The sequence below is a fragment of the Cuculus canorus genome, chromosome 2 (genome assembly GCF_017976375.1).
Source record: "Cuculus canorus isolate bCucCan1 chromosome 2, bCucCan1.pri, whole genome shotgun sequence".
NCBI lineage: Eukaryota > Metazoa > Chordata > Aves > Cuculiformes > Cuculidae > Cuculus > Cuculus canorus.
In genome coordinates this window covers 115833182-115852706 of record NC_071402.1, presented here as the reverse complement: position 1 = coordinate 115852706, position 19525 = coordinate 115833182, and the positions used below count along the sequence as shown (strand labels likewise).

At 36.0% G+C, this 19525-nt stretch overlaps 1 protein-coding gene across 2 annotated transcripts in view; it reads left to right on the top strand.

Moving 5' to 3' along the window:
- NEK10 (NIMA related kinase 10) overlaps window positions 1-18204 on the top strand; it is a 65743-nt gene extending 47539 nt beyond the window's left edge. For both annotated transcript variants that reach the window (XM_054060566.1, XM_054060567.1), the window contains 8 exons: window positions 781-829; window positions 2405-2442; window positions 7341-7441; window positions 10489-10599; window positions 13132-13240; window positions 14580-14632; window positions 14717-14772; window positions 16958-18204. In XM_054060566.1, the coding sequence (XP_053916541.1) occupies window positions 781-829; window positions 2405-2442; window positions 7341-7441; window positions 10489-10599; window positions 13132-13240; window positions 14580-14632; window positions 14717-14772; window positions 16958-17015 (575 nt within the window). In that variant the 3' untranslated portion in view covers window positions 17016-18204. The remainder of the gene's footprint in view (window positions 1-780; window positions 830-2404; window positions 2443-7340; window positions 7442-10488; window positions 10600-13131; window positions 13241-14579; window positions 14633-14716; window positions 14773-16957) is intronic.
- Window positions 18205-19525: the final 1321 nt, after the last annotated feature.

Sequence of the window (19525 nt, the reverse complement as noted above, 5' to 3'; positions counted from 1 at the left end):
TTCTTTTTCAATGTGAGATACCATTGGTAGCAGTAAGTGATCTCATGTCAAAATTACCATCAGAGGAATAGTTTTACAGGAATGTTTTAAGACAAATGCTTAAGACAAGTACTTGCTTTAAAACAATGGCTTCCAAGGACATATATAATAAATATCATCAAATATTATCCCTCACTCTTACCATTTTTTTTGTCACTATGCAATACATGACAAATGTTTGGTTCAGTTTTATGGCTGATTAGGTATTTGACCAATAACTGGTCATACCCCTGTCTTCAAGGTCTTAAAATGAGCAGGATTATTTAAGATGTAAGGTATTGCATATGTAGGAGTTTGAATAGAATGGTGGCAATAAAACGCTGGTAGACTATGGCTTAGACAACCCATCAAAGGTCCTCTGAGAAAGTGGGTAAATATTCTAGCTTTTTATCCAGACAAGAGACAATGTTGTGGATACAGTAATAGCAGTAACTGAGGTAGGTATTTAATGCAAAGCCAGATAAATGTTCTGTGGACATCTAGTCAGCTACTGTTATTGGTTCCTGTGAAATTCTGAAAGCATTTATTAAAATACTGTGCAAAGCTGAGATTTTAGTTATGATGCAATCAAATCCTGGGTATATCAAACAGCAACTCCATAGTCAAATGGAGGTTTGGAGTTTGTTTAACACTGCTTTTTAAAAGTTAATTTTGACACCATGTTTGGGAAAAAGAAAATATTAACATAGATGTATGTATTATTTTTCTGATGCAAATGTAATATTTATGAATTTGTTTCAGCTACAATTAAACGAAGTTTTAGTGCTTCTGAAAGACAACCTCAGATTAGGTAGGTATGATTTATTATATTAATATAGATTACATAACTGATCATTTTTCTTGTCAATTCCAGTCATTTCACAGTGGAACTGTTGCACAATTGCCTTCATGATAAATTTCTTTCCTTATTTTTACAACTATGACACTCAGTTTGCTTGGAGTTTAAGGTGTTTGCACATGGAAGCTTTGTGTGAGTCATTTAAGGGCTGGTGTTACCCAAATTCTGAGTTTGCATTTTTAAGCGACTGAAAACAATGTGTTTGTGCATTTGATAGCGTAAGGTGATATCATGTCTCTTTCAACTCCTCTAGGCCTCCTATATAAACACAGATGTCTATTTTTGGTATTCTGGAGTTCTTATTTCTTTCAAAAAGGAAACAAACCAAAATACAATACGCCATGGCCGTCCCCAGTCTCCTTCTAAAAGTCTTTTCTTTTTCTTCTGTTGTTTTTTTCAGAAATGCATCAAACACATTCTTGACAAATCATTACCTTTTCTGATCTTCTTGGCACCACTCTTTAATCATAGACTGTTGTTCATTTCTCCATTTCTGCTTTTCTTTCACATCTGAAAAAAAAAAGCCAACAAAATCAGTTTTGGCTCCTGAAATTGTTTTTCCTTTTGCCTTTAACTTATCTGGGTAAGTATTTATAACAACCACATTGATTCCTCTCCTCTGTTTCTCCACAGACCCTGTTTAATCCAGCTTTTGCTTAAGGACTATTACTGTATCAACTCTTACTAAGCTGCTTCATGCCCTCTTTCAAGTTCCATACAGTTGAGTGTTACATAACTAAAAGGAGTGTCATAACGGCCTGTAACTGAAATTCTACCCATTAGCTCGGGTTTTGATTGTTCTCAAAAATGACATCCGTCTGTAATTTTCTGACTAAAAAATATATACAATTCTTCTCATGCTAGAGCTGTTGAGCTGCCGTTCATCTAGATGTCATATCGGTTCTTTCACTTCTTCATCTGTGTGTCTCCATTTGTTATTGCTTATCTCAGCTAGTGAAATCTGAGGGCTCGGAGAGTGTTCGTGTTGAGTATAGAGCAGAAGCTCACATTCAAACAGCTGGACTTAGCTGTCGGACATTAAAATATTGCTGTGCTGGTGATGTAATATTAATTTTGTTCCCTACTTTACTAGCACTGTATGCATTATTACTCCTTTTTTATCAACTAGCAATCACTATTTGTTCTTCATGTTTTCCATCCATAAAGTTGGTAAACTGCAATGCACTTGAACATATACAGACGCAAAATAATGTGTGACCTAGTGGTTTATTGAGTCTTAAGTATCAAAATCCTGTCTACTGTTTTTATACTTTCCAGACTAAAAATTAAGCAGGGAAAGGTGTGAATTCTAACTTTTATTAAGTAGAAGTTATGCTGTTTTGCACATGTAGAGTAAGCTAGCCTTTATGTGACTTGTAAATACGTGGTTTAAAATGAGTGAATTTGGGCAGACTTCCTTTAGAGGAAACATGAGAAGGAGTCAGGGGATACTGGTATTTCCTCTTCAGTCATTGATGACAAACACAATTAAAAAGAATATATTTTTTTCTTTTTTAATAACACTAGAGATTATATTGAAGGCCTGGGATCAAGACAGCGACCAGGTAATTTTGTGCTTGCAAGAGAATCAAACTTTAACTTAAATTAAACCTAAAAATTTCCTAGATTTAAAGCCTTCTTGTCCTGTTGCATATAAAGTGTCTCCTGCTTCTTCAGCTTTACTGCCTATTAGTCTGCTCCTGAGATCACCTCCACTCATGTGCAGGGCCCACATTCAGAAAACAGGGGATTCAGTAGTAACAGGGTGGCAGTTCCAGTTGTTGTTCTTTGCAAGATGAAAAATCATGGTACTATCTAATAATTATATTTTAAAGTTTTAGAAAAGCATGTATTTACATTTCAGTGACAAATACGTCATCTGGAATAGCGTTAAGGAGTTTTTAAAACATATGAATTCCAAGAGAAAATTGGTAAGACCTATTTTAATGGCCATTATCCTGGCTAAACTACTGCTTAATGTGATGGGAATTTTTCCTATTACATTTTCTAGGAATATTTCCTAGAAAATTTTCCTTGGAAATTATCTTATTTATACATCATTATTGATGAAACAAGTTTTCCGTTTGAGATACTTTTCTTTCTTACTGAGAAGCTGCTAAGTTGTGACTTCAGAATGTGTATTATCTGAATTAAATAATATTTGAAAGAAAATTATTTTGACCAGTTGGAATATTGATCTTTTGGAAAAAAGTACTTTTCATCTGTACTATATAGTTCTAATGGTCTGCAGAAAAACACTTTAGCCATTGTTAATACATTCAGCCCTGTGGATAATTTGAGCAAATCCAATAACTTTTGCCGGTAATGTTTTCTTTTTGGGTAAAACTCGTAACAGTTTTGATCAATTCTTCAGCAACTTATTCACATGGACATGCCCTCATCCCCCCATATAACGCTGTACTTCTGTGTTTAAAAAGAATATAATTGTGGAGTGGTCTGGAGTATGCAGACTTAATGGATACTCCCCGAGTTCCTAGCTGGACACTGGCTCTCTAGCTGTCTTTGAAGGATATAAGCATTACTAGTAGATATTATGTCCGGTCCTCCTAGTCTGGTAAGTCATATTGTTGCTGCTGTACTAGAAAAGAGAGAAAACTCTATATACTGAATAACAGAGAAATTCATATAGTATCCTTTTCGGTCCTTTTTGTTTGCTGATACTCTAAGCATATTTTTCTTCAGAAAAAAAAAAAGAATCTGAGAAAGCTACAAAAGAAAGGTCACTTATTTATTTGTTTTTGGTTTTTAATACAAGCCATTGACAGCTCTTCAGTGTACTAACAGAAACTGAAGATTCCTAGGTTGTTATGGCAAGACCACACTATTTATTTGGGATTGAATGTAGCAGTATTGAAACAGTTGGTACAGAGGTGAAAGTGAGACAAAGAGAGCTAAATAAGAATAATTCTTCTTGTGGCATATAATATTTTAGATTATTATAGCATGGCTTCCTTGAGCAGAAAGCCAACCTAAATTCTTCCTTAAGTGGCTCAGGGGAAATGCAAGATTTCTCTTCACCCTGTTGATTATTAAGTGAAGACTTCGGGGAAAAAAGATTCGCCAAAAGATTGTCACAAAAAAACTGGCAATAGCAACAATGATGTTATCTTTCTTATCCTATTAGAAATGTGTATCTTCATAATAAAGAGTGACATTTTAAAATATCTCTTTATTTTCAGTAAGAGTGCAGCTCAGATCTGGTTGGACCTTAGACACTTTCATTTGTGTCTGTCTTCACCTTCTTGTTAAAATAGCCAGCACAGAAACATTCACCAGGAAAGAATTATAATAGTTCAGTTGTGGGCTTATTAAGTTTGGTATTTGGATTCCCTCTCCCTCTAAGTGGAATTTTCATTCTTGATATCAGATCACTTTACAAAGAAAAAAGGTTTAGGTGGATGTAAAACTGTATGTAAGTCTCCATGATCCTGAGGGCGTATCTATATGAGGAAATTTTAGAATATGGACCTAAATTAGCCTCTGAAGTGAAGTTTAGATATAACTATATTTAGCAGAGATACAGGGCTGCTGGCTGGAGTCCAATACTTGGACCTAAGCTCTCTCCTTGGCTTCCAGATCTAATACTCATCTTGGACAGAGAATTTTGTTAACTCACATTTTTAGTGACACACTAAGTGTTTTATAGTGGCTATCTGCTGATAAGCTTTTATTTTATCTCTGGGTCTGACAATGTGTATGACTTCAATATACAAGATTAAAAATCATAAATAACGTTTGATTTACCACATAAAAATTCAAGAATTTGGATTAGTTTCGTCTCTGTCCTCTTTCTCAGCAGGCAAATCAGGACAGAGGAGCACTAGGTAAATAAGAATCAAACCTTTTTGTTTGTTTTAATTGTTACATTTAAAACGTGAATTATATTTTGCAAACCTGCACAGTTTATTAAATACATAATATTTACTTATATGTCTTCATTTTATTAAATTATCTAAAGCCCATCAGCAGTATTCCTCTATCGGTTCTCATGGCTGGAATTAAAATTATTTCATAGAGCACAAATAAATTATTATGTCTTATTTTGGTTCAATAGTTAATTTTATAATGCTCTTTAGTTAACAAAATGTAGTTAACCTTTCAGGTACAACATCCACAAATCAATACTGAGTTAACTGTGCTCTGTAAATGTTAAGTAATGCTCACTCATTTAGGTTGTCAAGTGAATTTGGCTTTGCTTTTCAACCAGCTGCCTATGGCTAGTATTTTTCAAATATTGACTATGGCAGGAAACAAATCACATGGATATTTGATATTACTTGTTGGTAAATTAGAGCAGTTTTGCTTCAGAAAAAAAAAAAGCAGTCTTTTAATCAGTAAGTTACATGTACTACAAGAAAAAAATGTACCTACAGCAGACCATCTATATCAAATTCTGGATGACTACGACCATATCTGATTTAAGGGCTATTCATTATAAGTTCCATGTGATAGTCACCGGGGGAAAGAAATTTCCGCTTTCAGCTCTTGTTTTCAATTCTTGATCCCAAGAACTAAATGTTTTCACAGAGCTGATATATATTTTTTAATCTGATTTTAACACATAGAAAATGAACAGGTTAAAATTCTTGTGGCATGAAATTTATTTTGCTGAAAGAAAAGCCTGTCCAAAGAAGAGCAACAAAGCTAGTGAAGGGCATAGAGTGCAGGTCTTCTGAGGAGCAGCTGAGGGCACTGGGGTTGTTTAATCTGGAGAAAAGGAGGCTGAGGACTGATTTTCATTGTTTCTTTGAGTAATTTAAAAGAAAAAAGTAAAGTTGCTTTGCATCTGAAGAACCTCCTCAGTAATTCCATCCCAGCACCACTCCCAGGTGGTTTCAGCTGTGACCAGTGCATGGCCAGTGAGGGCAGGTAGAGGCCGCCCTGTGCCGCCTGGGCATGAGGACTGCCTTGGGGCAGCACCTCTGCAGATCTGACCTTCCTTTGGAAGAGGAGCAGACCTTCCTTTAGAACAGCAATGAAGCAGGTGAAGCATCTAGAGCACAAGTCTTCTGAGGAGCAGCTGAGGGAACTGGAGTTGTTTAGTCTGGAGAAGAGGAGGCTGAGAGGAGACTTTATCCACTCTCCATTACTACCTGAAAGGAGGATGCAGCAAGGGGAGTGTCAGTCTCTTCTCCCAAGTAAGAAGCAATAGGACAAGAGGAAATGGCCTCAAGTTGTGCCGGGGGAGGTTTAGATTGGATATTAGGAAAAAAGTTATTCACCAAAAGGGTTGTCAAGCACGATAATAGGCAGCCCAGAGAACTGGCTGGAGATATTTAAAAGATGTGGTGCTTAGGGATGTGGTTTGGTGGTGGGCTTGGAAGTGTTAGGTTTATGGTTGGACTCAATGATCTTAAGGATCTTTTCTAACCTAAATGATTCTATGATTCTTTGTTTGACTTCTTCTGCAGCGCTTTTATGTATGGAAAGTGTACGCTATATACATGGATTTGCTGAACAGGGGACGGTAGCCTAGCTTTAGAGGAAGAGGAACGGGTTTCTAAGTATTCACTGTTTTCATAAGATAGGAAAATTCCGCTTTCTTGCTCCTACCCATGATAATTGTCTGTATTTTTTCCTTTGTGGGAAGAGGAATTTTACAACATTACTATTTGCTAGCACTCGTGTTCTTTTATTCTAAACATGAACAATGCTGGTTTTGTACTTTATGATAGTGTTGTTTTGATCAATGATGAAGGCTTTTAACAGGTCCCTTCCACAGTCTCCATCAATACTTCCTTTAGACAGAGTGATCTCTGGTGAAGAGGAATTTATGACAAAGAACAGAAACCACTAATTTTCTGATGCAAAGTAAAGGTGACACAAGAGATTCATAGCTTCTTACACATTTTCTTGAGGTTTCTCTCAAATCATGCCCTTGCTAGATGTTGGAAACAAAAAGTAGCTGTGATAAAGCCGCACATATGACTATAAGGCAACATTAACATATAATAAAATTCTTCTCCAAATTGTCTACAATAAAATTCTTCTCCAAATTGTCTACATCAGATATTATATTGTAATTCTTAAGGTAAAATAAAAATTAATTTCATAATATCAAAATAAATAAAACTCAAATATCATGTGTGTTAGTCTGTGTGAAAAAATGAGTTAAAATAAGAAAATTTTAATATCTTTAAGTGTCCTTTTGAGTAAATGTGGGAAAACTTTTGAATAGTGAGGTGCATTAATTCTTCTTTTCTCTTAAAGTAACTTAGTATAAGTGAATCGGAGAAAGGGATTTTCTTTTGAAAGCCATTATCAATTACATTATCTAATCTTTTATGTTTTTAGATTATCCTTTTTTTTGTTCCCAACACTACTGGAAAAACATATCATGCATTAAAACTTATTATTTACATCTATAGTTTGAAACAGTGCACGCTCTAAATATATAAAGGCAACAACTGAGCTGTCCTGATTTTACTGTTGTCATCTACAGCATCAGCAGGAATTACTGTATCACAAAGGAAGGTGCGTCAGATCAGTGATCCTGTTCAGCAGATTCTTATTCAGCTGCACAAAATTATCTTCATCACTCAAGTATGCATTTCTTACTATTGCTTCTGTATTTTTTTTATTTATTTGCTGTTGTCATAATTATGGTACTGCATAGTGCTGCTAATTTAATCACTGTTCTTTGAAAACAGCATTTGCAGCATTGACATTTTTGCAGAGGGCAGGGTGTTTTAAAACTATATCATTTAAATAAAAATAAGCTTGAATATTAGTATGTGGAGGATGGCAGTAATTGAGTCACATGAAAAAATTCATTGGTTCACCTAAGAAAAATGGATTGCACAGTACATTATTTTTATGACATGCTGCCATGCTAACCATATGAATATTTTACATGACTTAATATCATATACTGACACAGAGAGTATATAAAATGCTTTCCTTTTAGTAATAATCTTTAAGTATCTTCAAAGTGATAGTTTTTATTATGAATAGGTAATAATAAGTTATTGGGATCTAATGTGGTAGTTCAAATCTTGACTATGTTAAATGTTTTGAAATGTCAGTACAGATCTTTGTCAAACTTAAGACTTAGCATTAAGTTCAAACATTTCGTAGTAAAACAGAGTTACAGTTATTTCATGCTGATTCCAAAGCAAAAATGGAGCTGAAAAAAACTGCATTGAAGTCTCAACTAAAAAATGTGACTGAAAACTTTTTATTCTCCAGAAAGATGGCTGCCATTCAGTTACTTTCAAAATCTGCTAGTATTTAATAAACATAATTTTATTTTCCAAAATTAAGAGTTTATATTTGGGAAGTGGTGTTTATCTCCTCAGGGGTTTCAGATTGCTGAGCCAAATTTGTATGTTATTGTTTAAAACAGAATAGCATAATTGAACTTGGGTTTTACATTTTACATGTCCTTTAGTTTGTTTGTTTGTTTGGTTTTTTTTAAACTGTCAAGCTTATTGAAATGTGGAATACAGGAAATAAATAATCATGGACAAAGAAAACAACTGTTATTTAAAATAAATGGATTTGATTGAATTTATTGCAAGAATGATCTCCTTCATGAGCTGACAGAAATGAGGCAGTTCAGTCCTTAGATGCTATATCAGGAGTATGTCCAAGTTCATTAGTGAACTACGCTATCTGTTGAAGGTTCTCTCAAGTGACCTAACAATGTAAGTTGTTATAACATGGGTGCCCAATAACTGAGAACAGCAACTCAAAGACTTACTCTGAATTGACGACTGAAGCAGCAGTAACAAGTTTGGTGCTTTTGGTGTCAGTTGATTTCAGAATGGGAAGGCAGAGAAATCAGGATCCATACCTGTACTTGTTCACTGTGAACTCTATGCTTCTCTTGTACTTTTATGTTCTTAGAAACCTAAGGTAGAATATTTTTTATAATACATAGCCATTTTCTAGAACTCTATTACGTATTTCAGCTGGCAGTTCTAAACCAAAGTTGACAAGGGTGAGTTCTTGCGTGTTAGTTCTTGGCTGCCAACAGCCTTCCCAGTCCAGTTCCCATGACAGCAAGAGTCAGGGTAATGTCTGAAAAACGAAGTAAAAAAAGCTTTTAAAAAGGCATTATGTAAATCCCTGGCCTTTTTATTATTATTATTGATCTGACACCTGATTTCATTAACACAAAACCTAAACCAGAACATTTCTACATGAAGAAACTCCAAGTTTCTCATGCAGCAGACTTGTCCTTCACCACCTTTGCATCAGAATATCCCAGTATGCCCACGGTACGTAACTGCAGACAGTTCATTGCAGTGGCACATAGTCTATATAGCATCTTGCAGGCCTTTCATAAGGCATCATTTTATCACTCACTCGTAGGCTAAGGAACATTCAATATCTGACTTAAAGCATATGTGTAAGGCCTCATCTGCATGAAGAGAGAGTAGTATCTATCTGTAACAAAAAGCTGTATGAAACCAGCTGTTTGATAACGTCTTTTATGCTTAGGATGTAACCTTGATCCCTGGTCTGACAGAGCAAGTCAGGGCAAATATAACTGTTCCAGATTTGTAGCCATCTAAGAGGAGTAATTTGTTCCAGTGGGGGAAAAAATCTTCACAGTGTGTAGTGTGACAGTGTTTGAATGTGAATCATTAGTGGTCCAACCTTTCTTGAGTAGTCAAAAAGCTTCCTGAATTCAGTGGAGTGGCACTTTGTGAATTTACATCAGTGATGTGATTGTGAATTAAATGGTAGAAAATCATAGTTTTATAAATACTATCTGCAGGTATTAGCAACTATACAGAAACAGAATAGGAGATTCTTCCAAAAGGGTAGTACACACCACAGAACTGTGATCAGACTGGGTTGGTGTCATTGCAGTGGCCAACGGCCTAAGCTTTGCTTTTACTGCTGGAGCATAAAATGATTTAAAAATCTCAAACAGCAAAGGAAGAGATGTCCTTTGAACGGTCCATTGGAGACTTTAAAACACAATAAAGTATAATTTGTGCTTTTCTTTTATAAATAGAGTTCAAAGATGCGTACTTTTCAACCAAAAATACAGAAGAAAAAGTATGCAAAATCAGTTTTGCTTTATAGACAAGTGAAATGTAAATTACCTTCCACAGGAAGCATCTAGCAAGAGAGACATTCTAAATTGTATTAAGATGTAGATAAGGACCTTAGAAAACCCTGTTGAAGCCACAAGGAAGATTCACCATTATTTCTACACACATTGAATGAAGGTCTAAGCGTCTTGAAGTTCCATTAATTTCAGCTTGGTGACTCATTATAGCCAACATGAAATTCAGTCCAACGTTCTATGGGCTGCTTCTGTACAAAAATGTCCCAAATGCTAGCACTTTGATCACGGACGCAAATCTAGTATTACCTGTATTAGGCTTATTAGAATGATCTTTATCTTCAAGGCTAGAGGGACTGAGTTCCATGATATGCCAAGCCTAACAGAACTGGCAAACTAAGAATTATGATATGCCTTAAATCATGGCCTGTTTATCACTATGCTATTAACCATTAGTGTTTCTTTTTGCAGTGTAGCTACTTTTGTCAATAGTGGTGCTGCTGATTAGATCATCTTTTTGGGAAGTGTAACTAAGTGGTAAAAACATCTCTTTCTTTGTTTCATATAGCTTCCTCCAGCTTCACATTGCAACTTGAAAAGGAGAATCATCGAGAGATTCAAGAAGTCCCTCTTCAGTCAGCAAAGCAATCCTTGTAATCTGAAATCAGAGATGAAAAAGGTATAGTACACCAATTATTACCTGTTGTCAACTTTGTCTTTTTTTCTATTTAGAAATATTTAGAATGTTCTCTAGCTATCCTTTATGTGGAAAATATGGAGGCTTCTTAAGTAAGCAGTTTCTACAGATCGGTTTCAAGTTTGTGTCTCATCGTAGAACTTTTTTTTTGCAAATGTAAAGGACCTGCTAGCTGCTAATCATCTCATCAGAGCTCAGAAAGAGAAGAGGAAGGAAAATGTAACTTTCTGTGGCAAAAGCTTATAGAGATTACATAAGGTCTAAATTTATGTAAGCTTTTCTTAATTGATTATTGGTTTGCCAATATTATTCACGTTTCGGAATGTATTCCTACCCAACTATGAATTTTAAGAGAGCACTGTCCCAGAGTGTCTTGAATATAGTGTACCTTGTCCTATTTAGACTAGACATAAGGAGGAATTTCTTCACTATGAGAGTGGTGAGGCACTGGCACAGGTTGCCCAGGGGAGTTGTGGGTGCCCCATCCCTGGAGGTGTTCAAGGCCAGGTTGGATGGGCCCTTGGGCAGCCTGATCTAGTGGGAAGTGTCCCTGCCCATGGCAGGGAGTTGGAACTGGATGATCTTTATGTTCCCTTCCAACCCAAACCATTCTATGATTCTATGAATCTAATGTTGCATAGTGCATCAGCAATGCTTTAGTGTCATAAGTTTGAATACTGCACATCTGCAAGAAAGGCATGACTAAAGAACCATGCCTTTGCATGTTTTCCAATGACATGCTGGGCGTTATCAAACGGGGAAAGAGATGACTAGTATCAGAATTTCTAAATGTTCCTTCAAAATCTCCTGAGAAGAATGTAGTCAGCAGAGGGTCTGAAATTGAGATCCTCAGCACGTGTGTACTGTGGGAGACTGTGAAGCTAAGATATTTAATTTTTAAACTGATGACAAAGCAGTTATTAGGCATGCTACTGTATCTAAAACGTAATGACTAAGATAATTTCTTATCACGCATGTAATTCCCCTGTGTAACCTATTATAATTTGATTGTCACTTACTTGCATTGCATTGCAGAATCTTCTAAGTCATTGTTTGCTGTGGAATAGACTGACCTCAAATGCTGAATCCTTCCCGTACCTTTGTAATAATTAATCTGAGATGCTTATGCTCTGTGAGAGGTGGCTACTCAGCATTTACGTTGGTTTGCATTGGTAGTGCATCTGAAAGGTGGTTAAAGATGCTTCTCTCTGATCCATCCATTTCATGCCAATGAAGCTGGGATTTACATTAAAAAATTCCTGTATTACAGCCGTAACATTAAATCTAGGGAAATGTTTGCTGATTGTGTGTTGAGTTGATGCTTTTGGAAAGGATGCCAAAAAATACAGTAAGGAAAAGGAAATGTTAATTATAAAATTAACCTAATTTTCAAATGCTATTTCAAACTGCAAAACAACTTTCAAAACAACTGCAGTGAGCCTCTAAACTATTGTATTTAAAACTGAAGAAAAGGAAAGAGATACACTACTTAAAAAGTAAATGGTAGTAAATAGAAGATGTTTGATATGCTGAATGCAGTTCTGGGCATTTCTACCTTGAAGGTAATAGATACAGAAATATTAATAGAAAATAATAACAAAATGCGCAGTTAGAAGGATGGAGAATTGATAAGCATCAGTGAATAAATGGTATATATTTTACCAAAATCACCACCATAAATACTTCGGGTAGCATGGGTAACATTTGAAGGTAATATGAAGAACCTAAATAGAGAAAAAAAATAGGTTGAGCTCTTCAAGAAAGTGTTGTTATGAGGTTGTGCATTTTCTGTAAATGAAATTTTAAGATCTTGGGTTAACTATGTTGAATTAGAAAACCTAATTAGAATAACAGACAAAAGGATTCCTCCACTGTGTGGTGGTGTGGTAAAGGTCTTCCATCAACAGATATTCTTCTGCATCTGTAACTGTAAAAGTGTGAACATGCTGCAGAAATGCATAATGGGAGTTTCTCTTTTGACCACAAAGATATTTTCGTGTCAGGGTTCTTACGAGTGAATTCTAAGTTCAATGTCAGTATCCTTGTTCACATAATCAGGTAGCTGAACTGACTTTCAGTTTTCAGAAGCACTGGGATCCCTCTAATTAGACCACGTGAATATGGACTAACAATTTCACTTGAAGACCTACTTTTGAAAACCAGAGTCACTGGCTGTTCCCCTCCTAGGTTCAAGGGAATACATTTTCCTATTTATCTTCAAACAGATGTATAGTTTATGACATATGATTTAGCTGGCCTAAAGAACTCAGTGCTTTATACTACGTGCAGGTTGGCAGCTTGCAATGTTCAGTCTGTTTCTGGAGAGAAGGTAGGACATTCATAATTCACCACTTTTTCTTTAATCTAAAAAGTATTGAAATCTCCATTGACTTCTGATTGCACTGGGAAACAGAGGAAAAGGTAAACTGCTTCACAGAAGTCTGAAGTTTTGGTAAAAAGAAAGGGTGGAGATTTCAGGTGTCCTTTGCTTTTTCCTACTTCTTTCTTCCTCAGCTGCTGCAAGGTTCTCCTGAATTGATCGAGTCAAACCTCTTCACAGCAGATTGGCATGCAGTACTTCTCTCTTCAGGTGGAAGTATGTTGCTTCCAGATGATAAAAAAGGTAAGAAAAGGAACAAACCCTCTGTAATGGCATAGGTATGTCTAGTAAAGTGTACGCTATCAAAGCAGCAAGAATTTCTGCAGTAAGATCTCTCTTTAATGACAGTGAAGTTATTTTGGCTGTACTGATCTTAATTACCAGTTCTTGGTTGGTTGGTTTCCTTTTTGTTTTCTTTAATTCCTGGAAAGACATACAGTTTGCCAAGATTACAGAGAAATTAAAAGATTACAAAGAAATATCAAAGATGCAAATAACACAGCACTCATCCACAAAAATCAATATAAATATTTGAAAATATCCTACTTAAGATTTACCTGCCCTTGCACGTGGCACTTAAACAAACTCCATTTAAACCCTATGCTGTTCTTCTATTATGTTTCAGTTATACTGGGATGATTTAATTACCTAGCTAGATCAAGCCCTGCAAAACTGGGGAGGGAATGCTATCCCATGTCTAAATAGTGTAAAGTGTATAGATATATCTTAGAAAATAAGTAGTGTCAAATATACTTTGGACTACCGATACTCAGAGTGACAAATCACCACCTTCATCTTGATCAAACCTACCATCACTGGTGTCATCCGGGGTGGGGAACCACAGTTACTAGTTCAGAGACTTGTTTCATTGTGTGCATCTTTGTGCAGTGGACAGAAGGGAAATATGCAACTTGTCTTTTGATATTTGTGCTATTTCCATTCTCCAAACACAAGAAAAGCTATGCTGCAATCCATGAACTAGAGGACATAGTAATGTTATAAATTGTGGTGCCAGCAAGAAGGGTGAGAAACCATTTTTGCTGGCCTTTGTGTTGAAACTGGAATATCAGTTCCACAGCTTATTGCAAAAACTGAAAATAACACTAGGTGTAAAGGGTGATATTTGAGAGTCCCTAACAATCACTTTAAATATCAGCTTTATTTTATTTCCAGAGACGACAATACAATTTGATCAGATGATCAGTATCTGTAATTTTATAATCTCTTAACCTCAAAAGAATACTTTTGTCCCCACAAATTGCTGCTGGCTGTGTGCCCTTTCGACTACAATTTGTAAATGGGAAAGAATAAGAAAGTTGTGTTGCTGTGTTCTCTTACATTAAGTATTTAAAATATTTTCCATCAGTTAGAACTGTTCCATAACATGATAACATGGTGTGCTGCAAATGTTCACATCGTGCCATAAGATGCCTCCCACCTTTACAGGGGCTCATGCTGGTCAGTGGAATAAGCTGCTGATGATCAGGCATCTCTCTTGTCATTATATTTGTAGTGGAATTGCTAAGACACTGATGAGGGAGCATAAACCCCACATTCAGTAGTACTTGCCTTTTACTTTAAGGTATTGTTGGCACTTCTGACATAGCGGAAGGGATGACGTATGAACAGTTGCAGGTAAGCTATGTATATATCTGCATGTATTAATTTATTACTTTTAATAAAAGCAATTTACTGAAATTAATTTCTTTTATCTTGTAGACTCTAATTGAAGAGGTTCTAGAGGAAAGTGGTTATTACAATTTCTCTTTTAATAGGTGAGTCTGTTCAACTGAAAAAGTTATGATATACTAAACCCAAAAGAATCATCTGCCTGTTTACGTGATTGCAATTTCTCTTTAAACTTAGTGCGATACAAGCTTTATTATAATACATGGACTAGAAGAAGTATACATGGGACATAGAAGCTAATCTAAGTGGGGGTTTGGGCTACATCTGTTTTCTTCACTCAGATGACAGAGTGGTACAAATTTGGCAGCAATTTACTCACATTTTTCCCATATAAAACCAAAACCAAAAGTTCCATTTAAATAGAAATATATTTTATTATAATACTTTACTATTACAGGTTGTAAAGGATGAAGCTGACATATTTAGTTAAATGTTGGAGTACAGCACAACAAGCAGAACAAGTGGTTGCTAGTACAAAAGTGCATTTTTGTATATAAACATCTAAAAACCTTTAAAACCCATTTTTGGTTATAAACAGGTGTTTTTTAATCTTTTTGTTTATAACCAAAAAAATAATAGTTCTTGAAACTAAACAAATGCCTTGTCCTAGAGATGATATATCTTTCCTGCAGGAAAACTATGAGGAACACAAGAAAGTAAGTATATGAAAAATATCATTATAGTCCACAACGTAAGCTTAGCAATTCTCATTCTTTTTACCTGCTAGCCTGTTATTTATCATCTCAGATATTCTTTAGTGCAAAATAAGTTTACTACTTCTGTCGAGCAAGTCTGTTCCTTGTCTTTGCAGTCATCAACATTTTAAAGCCTGGGAAACTGCATTTAGTTTTTTTAAAACAAATAAACAAACATACACCCAACTCAGCCCCCATGTATAGATACTAAGAGGTTTTAAGAATTCATAGTTCCTGGTGCCTCATTTAATTCAGTTATTTATTATCTTTTATTTCTATATATAGACAAATAGATATATAATATCTATAATTTTATGTATATATAATTAAAAAAATAGGTATATAATATCTATTTGTTATTTACCAAACTTTTCTGCATGGATTGACTCTAGATTGAAAAGTTTCAAGTGTTAGTCTGAATACTTCTATGGGCTACTCATGAATCTGGAATTAGAGCTTGCAAGTGTCTTATAGCTGTCAGCTGCAACTATTAAAAAAATCATGATTCAGCACTCCCAAAATGAAATAATAATTCACTCTTTAAACCTTTAGGGTATACTTGAATCATGTTTACAAATCACTTTTGCAGCCAACAACAAATTTGTTTATAATTCTTTTTAAGTATTTTAGATTTTCATCCTAATCTTCTATCACAGAGATTTCTATCTCCATGTGTAGAAGTGGATGCGCACAATTATAAATTACATTTCCTATTTTTTCTTTCCTTATTACTGGAGTACTTTGATATCTTTCAGTACTTCAGTAATCAATTTGAGAATGCTCCCTGAGGAACCATGTTTATAGAGGAGTATTTGAAGGGGTTTTGGATATCTGCGTTACGTATATTGTATACCAATAATCAGGGAGAATTTCAGAAACGTTCTTACTCTTGGAACGGAGACTGGTGGAGTTTTGAGACAAAAAAGAAACACCTATTTTACTTTCTCTCAGCACTGATTATGAGAAGTCTTTGCATCGTATTTTCATAGAATAATTATAACAATACCACTTAATTGTGAAGGGTTTTCACTTATATAAATCCCACCAAAGCAGTTCCATCACCTTCTGTGCTAATTTTCTATGTAGCAGGCTAAGGAACGATTGAAAAAGGAGAAAGGAGTGATGTTCAAGACTTTCTTTCAACTAGTTCTCCATAGTGCTGAAGTCTCTGGCGATGTTACACCAGCAACATAAGTTAAAGCTGTCCCTCAAATACATCACTCAGGTCTCATTTATTAGCTGTGGGAGGCTTTTGCACCACACTGCTCTAATTCTGTTTGTTTGAGGTGAAGACTAGTCCATAATTTTTGAGTCAGAGGATCATCAGACAAGCTAATTCCCTACATAAATGGTAGAATTTCACCCAGAAATTTCTGCATCAAACTCCGTCATAAACTCTGAACTAAACAATTTCTTTTGATAAGACTTCTAAGGTTCCTTAGTTTCGACATCATGCTTGTATGATACACCAGCTTTCAGCTGATAGAGCACAGTTTGTTCCCATAGCTGGTGACTGTGAATAGTGTGGAATTCTTACTTCCAAAACATGCTAAATAGCATATTATCTCCCCTCCAGGTATTTCTGCTGTCCGAGAGGACCAAAGAACTGTCCAGCAAAAGAGGACAACTTGTAATTCTAACAAAGGGTTCAGAATTGTTCCTAAGAAAGTCAACCTGCGTGTACCTCAGCTGAGGCTGTGTGATTACCAAAGGGGCAAGCTTTGCTCATGAAATAGCATCCAGATGGAATTCCAATGTGGGACATCTTCAAGAGACCTCATGTGATATTTCAAGATGATGCTGTTAACTTCAGCTTTGTTTACAGCATAAGCACTTTACATTGAGAAAGATGCTTCCAAGTTTATACATTAAGAAGAAAACACAATTCCCAACAGTATGTATCTTCTATTTTTATAATTTATTTAAAAGAATTGCTGAATAGTCAGGTTTTCTGGAATGATGGTTCAAGATCTGTAATCTTGTTTATATCCGTGCATGTCTTCTATGGGAAGAAAAAGTGCTTTGTAATATGACCAGAGAGAAAATATATGCAGCTTCACTGTACCAGAATTAGAAACAGATCAAACACCATCGGTAGGATTTTAATATTTAGAAGGACTTTCTCTACCTATATTAGGATGGTAGCAAATTCTAATGCTGGTATGACATGTTAATAGTCATTATTTGCAACTGGCATAGCTTCTGAAAGGGTTGTTGTTTTAAAAACACTGGTTTTACTGCTGTTTCAAAATGTTTGTATATTAATTGTCTATCTTTAGGCACACATTGTATAGGTCTGTGTATATAGAACGTGTCATGTACCTTTACATACATTTTATATACATATTAATTTAATGTTTAGCAGACTAAGTAAATTAAATACTCGCTTTGCTGCTAATCAAAAACTGTAGTACTTCAAAGGACTTTCTGAATTTCAATATTGATTCACTATGTATTGAATGGAGTTAAAAATGTCTCACTGCAGTAGCAAATAAGCAGCTTTTTGTCTACAGTTCAGCAAAGAGTATTTATTAAGTGCAAAGGATTTTCTCTACAGTTGATACTGTTGAAAATAACCAGGATGCACTTGGTGATACAGCTCTACTAACTCTGTGAAAATCATTACTGTTATGATCCTCACATGATTATCATGAGTCATTTGATACAGATGTATGTTGTGTACTCTTTATAGGCTGGCAAAGGTTTGTTGGTTTGTTGGTTTGGTTTTTTCCAGTCTTTCTTGTTTCTATAAATAGCTAACTGGCATTCATTTCCTAACAATTCAAGTATATTATTTTACCTATAATGCGTGACTTCAACATCCTGAATAGTGAAGCAGTGAAAAAAAAACCCCAATGTAAAAAATAATAAAAATCTATCCTTTTCTCACCTATACATAGTATAGACAGTGCATTTACACTGTCCTGTTCACCAAGCCCTTGATTTCCTTGTGCAGTCTGCATCACTGTCATTGTGTAAGGAGACTTTGGGCTTCAGACAGGAGATGTGGAAGAGTTCAGGGCCAGGCCTGTGCCCGCATTGACTCTGCACACCTCCATAGGAGATCTCACTGTGACCATTAGCAGCACTAATGAACTATATAAAATTATTTTTGGCTGGAAGATGCAGGAAGAGTTCAAGTGAATGCATGACAGCATGGGAGACCTTGTAATCCACCTGTGCCAGTGACATTGGTGGATGCTAAATGTTTGCATGGCCTCAAAAAGGGACTAGAAAAAATACTTGGAAAAAAGTTTACTGAGGCCTTTTCTAGTTGATGCTACAAAAATGCCAAAGATCCTGCTGGAGACAGGACAATGGGCTAGAGAGACCTTGCATCTTGCCCCTGCTTGGCAGGATGTTCTTAAAACTGCTCAATTAGAACTGAGATGAGAAAGCTGGTTAAGCCTATTGTTTCTCATTTGAAGGAAACCAAAATCCTATGTCAGTGATTTATGGTGCTGCAGAGAGGGGCTGACAGCTGTGGAGGGAAATGCTGGAGACTCCCTTTGAGCAAGACACCACAGCTGTCTGTGGTGCAAAAAGTCACTCTCACTCAGAAATTACTTTTCCTTCCATCTTCACTGCAGCGGCCTTTGGTATCCCATTATGTGGGCTCTTACTGTGTGATAGCTAGAATGCAGTGTCATCACACAACAAAGAAAAGTGAGTCCTGTCAACAGTCTACTGAAAGAGATTGAAGGAAAGCCTTTCCTATAGCTGGATGTATATCAAAGGGTGGGCTTGCAAATGGGTGCCCAAAGGAAAAGAGGAAAACAGACAAGACTCAATCCCATTCATAAGACAGATTGCCAAGAAACACCTGGAAATTGTCATCACGCAACAATTTAGCACAGAAAGATGAAAGAAGAAGTTGTTTCCAAAGACTCACGGAGGAAAGGAGCTACTGACAGACAAAGTCTCAGCAACAGAATTTGGCTCACGTTTAAACCTGCCTGCTCCAGGCTTACAGCTGAAACAGAGGAGTTGAGCTGTGCTGGCTTCGAGATTGCACCATATGCCCAGTTTATTTTGCCCCAGCCTGAGCCGATCTCTTTGCCCTTTAGACGTGCACCACGCCTACAGGGTCCAGCAGGGGCAGAGCAGGCTGGGGTGACTGTCACATTTCCCAGAGAGCAGGCTC